This window comes from Mandrillus leucophaeus, unplaced genomic scaffold (assembly GCF_000951045.1).
Source record: "Mandrillus leucophaeus isolate KB7577 unplaced genomic scaffold, Mleu.le_1.0 Scaffold342, whole genome shotgun sequence".
In the NCBI taxonomy this organism is placed as follows: domain Eukaryota; kingdom Metazoa; phylum Chordata; class Mammalia; order Primates; family Cercopithecidae; genus Mandrillus; species Mandrillus leucophaeus.
This window is the reverse complement of record NW_012103610.1, coordinates 2,216,087-2,225,535: the sequence shown is the minus strand read 5'-3', so window position 1 is coordinate 2,225,535 and position 9,449 is coordinate 2,216,087. Positions and strand designations below refer to the sequence as shown.

Below are 9,449 nucleotides of genomic sequence, written 5' to 3'. Positions count from 1 at the left end.
AACCTGCGTCCATGAGGGACAGAAAGGCCAGGCTCTCTTGCCTCAAGGCAGGACAGCTCGGAAGGTTCACCAGCCGGGCCTTCCTGGCTACTGCATGGCACTCACTCCTCTCTCTGCCCGTCCCGTGGCTTCTTTCCCCCTGGCAGGCACTGCCTGTGAGAGCACTCCCTGAGAAGCCTGCACACAAATCTCGTCCTCGAGTGTTTTCCTGGGAACCCGACCTGTGACAGTTGGTGCCAGGAAGGATCCTAGGAACAGACTCTAAAATGGGACCTTGGGGCTGGGTGCCCCGCCGGCCGGCTGGCAAGGAGGACCAGGCACACGGCTGTGGCACAGCTGTTCCAACTTGCCCGCCGGGGAGCGGGGTGGGGAGCGGGTGGGAGGGATGTGCTGATGGAGGCTGGTCCCGCACACTGTGTCCTGTGACGCAGCAGCTGGGAACCAGACCCTGGATTCAGGTCCGGAGCTGTGATGACTACCTCCCCATCAGCAGGAAGTCCTGTCTCCTAAACGCCTTGGTTTCCTGAACTATGAGGGGGTGAGGCGAGCTGATTGGCCAAGCTGATTCACTGTGGTCCCTTCCAGCTCTAGCATCCTACACAAGCCCGAGAACTAGGGAGAGGGGTTTGGGCGGGATGGGAGAGCCCTGGAGCCAAGAGTGTGAATAAGCGAAGGGTAGTGGATGGAGGAGATTTTCTGGGGCCCACGCTGCCCGAAGCAGCCTGTTTCATCCTGGGCTCAGGCCCTCCTCTTTCTCCCCCAAGTCCTCCCAGGTTCCGGTGCTAGGGCGCCTGTCGCTGACCCAGCTGAGCCTGGATTTTAGTGTACTTTCCTCAGGATGCCCTTGCCTCCTGGACTTCCCTTTCTTCCTCTTGCGTCTGTCCCAGCCTGGCAGGAGTGTGCACTCAGGACCATTAGCAGTTGGGGAAGTTGGAGAGGACGTTGCTCAGGCACAGGTTTCTGGGCAGTGGAGCCTTGAGGAGCCTCTGGGCTGTGGGTGCCTCCCTGCATCCCCCCACCCAGCCAGCCCACAGGCAGGCACTCAGGGAAGACATGGAGGCTCTGAAGGGCTAAGTGACTGCTTGAAGGCCACACAGCTAGTCACAGGGCCACATCCACCACTTCCACATCCAGGACTGAGTAGCTCAAGCCAGAGCTCCTTCTGCAGCCCCCTCAGCCTCCTCATCGAGGCCACCTGCATTGTTCAGAGTCGAGAGGTGATATTGGGACTGTGATTGGGACAGTGGAAGTTTTACTTTGTTGTTGTTGTTGTTGTTTTTGAGATGGAGTCTTGCTCTGTCGCCCAGGCTGGAGTGCAGTGGTGCAATCTCAGCTCACTGCAACCTCTGCCTCCTGAGTTGAAGCGATTCTCCTGCCTCAGCCTCCTGAGTAGCTGGGATTATAGATGCCTGCTACCACGCCCGGCTAATTTTTGTATTCTTAGTAGAGACAGGGTTTTGCCATGTTGGCCAGGCTGGTCTCGAACTCCTGACCTCAGATGATCCACCTGCCTCGGCCTCCCAAAGTGCTAGGATTATAGGCATGAGCCGCTGCGCCCAGCTCTTTTACTTTTTATTTGCTTGTTTATTTATTCATTCCAAAATGATATTGAATAGTTATTTAAAAGGCTTTAAAATTCAAAATAAAGAGTTAAAGAAACTAAAATAAAGTTTAAAGAAAGTAAAAATTACCCTTAAATTCCACCAACTGGAGCTAGTCACTGTTAACAGTTTGGTGAACAGATTTCCAGACAGCTCTGTGTGTGTGAGTGTGCGTGTGAGTTTGTATGTGAGATTTTATGATAATGGGATTATATACTGTTTCATAACCTGCTCTTTTTACTCAACAATATGCCATGGAACTCTTTCCACATCGGTAAATATAGCTCTGCCCTTCATCTAACAGCTGCAGACCATCATCCATCGCATTCCACTGGGCAGGAAAGTATGGACCGTGTTTCATTTACCCAACCTGATACTGGGCATTTAGGCTGTTTCCAGTATGTCTCTCATGACAAAAAACCGAGGGATGGGCACGATGGCACCTCTGTCTTGGCCATCTGTCCAGCTGCTGTCTTCAGGTCCATTTCAGCAGGCTGGTCTTAAAGAATACTCCCTACAGCAAGCAAGGGCGCTGCGCTGCCTCATTGCAATGGCAGATCTTCGTTGTCAGGAAATCCAGGGCTCCTCCCCAAGGGGCCAGGGCAGCAGAATTACACACACAAAGAGACACCTCCTCCTCGGGAAGTTCTGGGGGAGAGGCAGAGAGGGGCCCTCGCCCCGAGTCCATATCTAAAGTCGTGGCTAGTCGTCCCCATGACAGTCTGCTCGGCTTCCTGCTGGAGTCTGGGGGCCTGAGGACGGCCTGCAGCTCTGCGGCGGGCTCGGCTTTTCCTCCAGGAGGCACGTGGGCTAAAGAAACTGGGGCCGGAGGCGGCTGGCAGGCCGAGGGCATCCCGGCTGGGATGGAAGCCTTGGCCTGGTGCCGCTGTTTCTCTCCAGGCTCCGGCATAGGAGCTGAGACGGTGGGATCGAAGAAGTCAGGCTCACGGGGGGAAGGAGAGAGACCCACAGCCAGATGATCATCGGGGTGACAGTTCCTATGCACTCGGTCGGGGGGTGGATGATAAAAATGGGGACTGGGAGGCGATGGGGTAGTCTCTCCATGATTAGACTATGGTCGATATATTGGCCAGGTGAGGCCTTGAAACAAAACACAGACTTTCTTTATATTTACGAGCAGTTTAAAGAGCAGGCCAGCTGGGCAGAAGGTACAAAGATCTTCCATCTACTCCTGCCCCTACACAGGCACAGCTCTCACTATCACCATCCCTCAAAGGGGTGTGTGTGTCACAATTCACAGCCTTTCCCTTACACAGCGCTATCACTCAGCCCACAGTTGTGTCTCTGTGGATTTGGACGAATGTGTCCATAACGACATGCAGCCACCATTGTGTATACATTTGTAGTTAGCCTTCCTTTCTTCAAACTATGCCTTGCAGTGAAACTGCAACTCCCCTGCCCCAACACAGACACACACGCACACACACACACATGCAGACACACACACACGCGCACACACACACACGCACACACACGCACACACACACACACGCACACACAGACACACACGCACAGACACACACGTAGACACAGACACGCAGACACATGCACACACACACAGACGCAGACACACACACACATATGCAGACACACAGACATACACACAGACACACATGCAGACACACACACAGACACATGCACACAGGCACACACATGGACACACACAGACACACACAAGCACACACACAGACATACATGTAGACACACACATGCAGACACGCACACACACATGCATACACACACGCACACACACAGCCACATGTACACATACGTGCACACAGACACACACACACACAGCCACATGTACACACACGTGCACACACAGACACACGCAGTCACATGCACACACACATACAGACACATGCACACAACGCACGCACACACACAGAGGATTTTTACCAAGGGAAGAGACAGGTGAATCTATTTTACTGTGTTCAAAGGCAAGCTTTCCTCTCCACCCCTGCAGTGTGTCCCACGGTCACAGATGGGTTTACTGCGGCTACGGTGATTCCATCACCGGCTGGGCTTGGAGTCTGGAGGAGGCCTTCCAAAGGGGGCAGGAAGAGAAGGAGGGAGCAGGCAGAATCCCAGAGCCTTCGTGGTGGAATCTGGCCAATGATCCTCTTTAACGGAGGCTCACGGGTTGCCTCTGTGGAGCGTGGCTGTTCCTGAGCCGACTCACACTAGCTCGATCATGAAAACATCTGTTGCAATCTCCAGTTAGTGCCTCTGCCCACAGATGGCCTTTGAAAAGTGCTTTTGGTGCATTCTGCCTCTGAGACATAGGCCCCCACCCTCCCGCCTCCCTAGAAAGCCCACAGAACCGACAGGTGCTTTAAGGAATCCGCGCCAGGACAGGGCTGTGGCTGGGCCAGGGTGGAGGATGGTGCGGTTTGGGGCAGCCGGCATCTATTTCCCATTCTTTCATTCTTTTCTGATGGTACCTGCTCTTTCCTCGTCTCCAGTCTCAGGCCTTGTACTTCTGGAGGGGATGGCTCTGCCTCCACAACCAGGGCTCTGCCACAGGACACAGGCCTAAGCTGACTCACACGTCACAGAGGTTGCCTCATGACCTGGTTGCCACCAATCAAAAGCGCCTCAGGCTTCCCTCTGAGGCAGCTCCAACCATCTAACCATCGGCCATCCCACCTAACTTACAAGGCGTGTGGGGCCGGGAACCGGTCTGCAGCGATCCCCAGGGGCTTCTTCCAGGGACAAATGTAGTCCCAAGGTCACAATCAAGGAGATACTTAGAAACAATTCCCCTTTGGGGTGATAAAAGGCTTCCAACAACTGGACTGTTGTTGACAGACCCCTTGAATTCTGTGCTTCAAGGTTTCCTTTGGGCTGAACGCTGAGAAGACACCAACCCCAGTTGTCACCTGTTCGCAAGGTGATTTCCTGCCCCATCCCTGAAACCCCCACTTATGCCCATCTCGGGAACTTTCAGCTGGGACCAGCTCTGGTTCTTGAATCCGAGCTACAGAAGGGCCTGAGGAGACCCTGGAGGCCTTCAGGTCACCCCACAGATGAAGAAACGGGTCACACGGAGGGGCCATGACTTTCCCTGAGCCACACAAAGCCAGGACAAGAGCCTAGGAGCCCCAAGGGCCCATCTCAGGCTCTTTCCACTGTTACCACTTACATCAATTCAGAATGCAGCTGGCTGAAACGAGAGAAGGCCGGAATCAGCAGTCAGGGAGTCTAGGCTGTTCAGGCCTGGGCGCTGTCACCTGAGCCGAATGCTTCTGTCTTTTGCTCTGCTCTCCTGACCACGCGGTCCTTTTCCTTGCGCTTCTTGTTCCATTTTCCAGCAATCCTGTCCATTTTCTGGGCAGGAAGAGGGAGAAGGGCTCCGGGGCAATGGGCTGTGCCAGCTGTTAGTTCCTCCTCAAAAGCCTCCCTGAAACCCACGCCCTGGAACTTCTTAGGTTTCTTCAGCCAGAACTGAGTTGCCTGGGCAAGCATGAGTGAGTATTTTTAGTCGGGCGCATTGCCACCCGAACAAAATCGGGGTCTGCTAGACAGGAAGAAGGGGAGAAGACCAGCAGCAGAGTCTGCCACACAGTCGTCGGATGGGGATCCTGGCTAAGAATGCCCTGCCCGGTAAACCACCAGGCCCTTCTCTTCAACCTCCAACAACCCAAAGACTGAGCACAGTAGGGAGATAACGTTTGGTTTTTCTGTGGAATTGGAGGTTTCCAGGGACCTCGGAAGCTGGGAAGGAGGAAGGGGGGTTCTGACCACAAACGACCTTCATATGCTAACCTCTGAGTTCTCTCCTCTTCCCGATGGCCCTGCTCAGAATCGTGAGGTGGGGAGTGCAGGGCCAGAGGGACCGGGGAGCAACACGCTGGGAAAGGGTGAAGTCAGAACGCCATTCCACCTGCAGCCCGCTTGCTCGGAGACCCGGGCAAGGCGCTGAGGCACCTTCCACCTCTCCATATGGAGCCCCCGGGGCCCATGGACACAGACCTGGCTTTTCTTCCAGGCTGGGCCCAGACTCCTCCATGAGGTCCCCTGGTTAGGGGGAACCACTCGCCCTTCCCACCCCAGCCCTGGAGCCCCTGGGGCAGGCACCTGCTAATGCACTCACGGCGTGTGAGCTCACATTGACCTGAACAGTGTTCTTCAAAGTGAGGTGGAGCGAGCGGCAGCATTGGACCAGCTGGGAACCTGCCAGGCTGGGGTGCAGTGACGCAATCACAGCTCAGAGCTCACTACAACCTCGAACTCCTGGGCCCAACTGATCCTCCGTTGTCAGCCTCCTGAGTAGCTGGGACCACAGGCACACGTCACCACGCCTGGCTAATTAAAAGCTTTTTCTTTTCTTTTTTTTTTTTTTTTGGTAGAGATTGGGTCTGTGTTGCCCAGGCTGGTCTTGAACTACTGGGCTCAAGCAATCCTCGCACCTCAGCCTCCCACAGTTCTGGGATTACAGGTGTGAACCACCATGCCTGGCCAATATATATATATTTAGAGATGGGAGTCTCACTATGTTGCCCAGGCTGACCTCAACTCCTGGACTTAAGCAATCCTCCTGCCTCAACCTCCCAGTAGCTGGGATGACAGGCACACACCATTGCACCCAGCTTCACAGTCTGTGTTTTAATAAGCCCTCAGGTGATCCTGGCACATGCTCAAGGTGAGAGCCTTCGATGTATATGACTCTCCGCTGTGAAACCCAGCTTCTGGCCTGTTAGCACCAACTCACAGGCAGCTGAGAAAGTCAGAAACAAAGGGAGTCCACCCGGGTCCTCTCACTTCAGCACAGGCAACAACCCTGTGAAGACTCAGATGCGTTTTAGTCTACGAATTACTGTTAGAGCTAGAAATTGTCAAGGCACCACACCCACTTCTTAGTTTATGGATTTGGGAACTGAGATGGGGAGAGGAGAAAGTATCGGCCCGGGGTGAACACCAAAGTGGAACTAGAATTCAAGTTTCCTGAATCTTAGGTGAGTGAGCTGGTTTTTATTCCACAAAATTGGAATATCTTTTTTTTTTGAGACAGGGTGTGGTCTGGAGGGCAGCGGCACCATCATGGCTCACTGGAACCTCCAAGGCTTTGGCTGCCTTGGGAGGTAGGATCTAGGGAAGGGGCCCTCCAAACCCTGGAAGCTGGCTCAGGGCTGTTTGGGGTATGAATTCCAGGATTCAGGGTATCTGGAATATGGTGTGAAAAATGGGCTCTGAGGCCGGGTGTGGTGGCTCATGCCTGTAATCCCTTTGGGAGGCCTTTGGGAGGCCGAGGTGGGCGGATCACGAGGTCAGGAGTTCGAGACCATCCTGGCCAACATGGTGAAACCCATTTCTACTAAAAATACAAAAAGTAGCCATGCGTGGTGGCAGGCACCTGTAGTTCCAGCTACTTGAGAGGCTGAGGCAGGAGAATCACTTGAACCCGGAAGGCGGAGGTTGTAATGAGCCAAGATTGTACCACTGCACTCCAGCCTGAGCAACCGAGCAAGACTCCGTTTCAAAAAAACAAAGACCCTTGAGTGAACGCATCCCTTTTCCCTGTGATTCCTCCCTCTGTGGGTGGTGGAGTGTGGCCTAGGGCAGGGCTCCGGCAGAGGCCTCTGAAGGTTTGCGTCTCAAAGGGTGGTCCCCGGACCACCGGCGCAGGCACCAACTAGGAGTTGGTTAGAACTGTAGGCTCTCAGCCTCACGCCAGGCCTTCTGAACCAGAATCTACATTTTAACAAGATCCCCAGGCAATTAATGTGCACATCAAAGTCTGAAAAGCACTGCTTGAAAGCACAAAACTGAGGACTAGGGTCCCTCTTGCCTAGGTCTCGGCCTGGTACTGACAGTAGGTATCACTAAGTATTTGCTGGACCAATGGCCAATAGACCTACCACAGACCTGGTAGCCATGGCGGTGCTGGGGAATGGCTGCCTGACTCACAAGGATTTCATTTCCTTTTTCTGGGGCTTCGGTGGCCATGTGTCAGCGAACAGACCCTGCTTCTGGCCTGTGCTGACTGGTCCAGTGATAGACACCTGAAAGCCTGATGCACACTGGGCCAATCGGATGATCTCTCCCAGGAATTTGAGATTGAAGACAAGAAAACAGGTTCTAGAGTAACAGCAATAGTGACAGTGAGCATCCTTCCTGCACCCGCCGTCTGCCAAGCACTGTGCTGAGTGTTTTGTGTCTTAGATTCGATCTTCACAACCGCCTCACCACGCCGGTGATCGTACTCTGTGTGTTTTTCAGATGAGGAGCTAGGGTGCCCAAAGGTTAACTTTCCTTTTCCAAAAGTTCAGGGTGGGGAAGTGGTAGCATGAGGCGAGCTGGGGTGACAGTGCAGCTGAGACTGGGCCATGTGATGCAGAGACAAGATGGGTCAACTCTGGCCATCCAGGTCCCCAGGAATTGACTGGCTTTGTGATAATTGAGCCGACTTCATGGAAAATGGCCTGTGTGCAGTGGTGGGCAAGACCTGGCTCTGGGAGATGGCCACAGTGGTGAGGCGGGATGGTGTGGGGGCCAAGTGAAGCCATGAGAGAGGGAAACAGAGAAAACCTCCCCTTCCAGAGGGAGAGCAGAGCACTGACAAAGACCAGCCGGGCCCACCCGCTCTCAGTACATACCAGAGAGCACCCACTGGAGGGTCTCTGGAGATCAGCTCCCCACGCCTCCCCCTCCAGTGAGTTAGCAGTGAGCTTGCCAGAGAAAAGATGTGGGCAGCTTATTTTGGAGGTGTGGGGCAGGGGGCAGCAGAGAAGTTTGCACCTTCATCTGCACCCACCCCCAGAAGGGCAGACACCCCAGAGACTGATGGGGTGGAGGCAGCTGGAATGGGGTGGAGGCAGCTGGAATGGGGCAGGACAGCGAGGCCCTGCAAGGGCCAGAGAACCAGTCCAGGTGGAAGAAGGGCGTTGGGGGCCTCACTGACTAGAGGATGAGAGTGGTCCCTGACTGGCTCTTGGAGAATGGAACCTGCCATTTTGGGTGGAGCAGGTAGGCCTTTGAGCCCCTGACAAAACAAAACAAATCGGCAGAGGGAAGTTTCTACCAGGGTCCAAGCCTCTGCATGTGCAGGCTTGTTTAGCTTTATTTCAGAAACAAACCAACATCTTTCATTAGCACTGACATAGCAGGGCTCCCCTACTGCCACCTGACAATCCAACGTCACTGCACCCACGCAGGCCACACCTTCAATGACCCACAGCACACCAGACCGGAGTAGCCACACAGAAACGCACTTCTCACCCCTCAAATCTCCCTTTAAAAAAACCAAGCAATCATCAGGTCGGAGGAGAATCACTGGCTCCCTACAGCAAGAGGGGACAAAGCTTGGTGGCAGAGGCCCAGGTCCTTGTGGCCCCTCCCGGCGGGGTGACGGTGACCAGGACTCCTTGGGATTGCCCGGCTGCAGCCAGGACGATGCCAGGGCCTCCTCTGCCGCTGAGAGATGGAAGGGATCCTTCCCGACGCCCACAGGTGGGGGCGAGCCACCAGGAACCAGGCCTGTCACCAGCATCCCCGAGCCCCCGCAGACCGGAATGCAAATAGCTCCGGGCCCACGCGGCTCCCAGTCTGCTGACGAGGGCTGCCTGCTCCCATTTCTTCTCTTCCTTTTCATTTTTTTTAAGGGCTGGCAGTTCTAGAAACTTTTTTTGGCTTCTCAGACAACTGGCAAAATGGAGTAGAGAGAGGCCCTGGCCAGGCTCTTTCTGCGGCCTCGCGCAGGGGCGGGAACGGGGTGTGAGCGGTGCCGGGCCCAGTAGGTGCAGGGCCGAGTGAGGAGCCGGAGCTCACCCCCCACCCCGTTCGGAACCCGGAGGAACGGCGTGTCCCCACGCCCGGCCCTTCAGG

At 54.7% G+C, this 9,449-nt stretch overlaps 1 protein-coding gene across 1 annotated transcript; it reads right to left on the bottom strand.

Annotated features, from left to right (window-relative positions):
- Window positions 1-8,319: 8,319 nt before the first annotated feature.
- LOC105545924 lies at window positions 8,320-9,443 on the bottom strand. Its single transcript, XM_011988982.1, has one exon. The coding sequence runs from the start codon at window positions 9,214-9,216 to the stop codon at window positions 8,320-8,322; it is 897 nt and encodes a 298-aa protein (XP_011844372.1). The 5' UTR covers window positions 9,217-9,443.
- Between the last annotated feature and the right edge of the window lie 6 nt (window positions 9,444-9,449).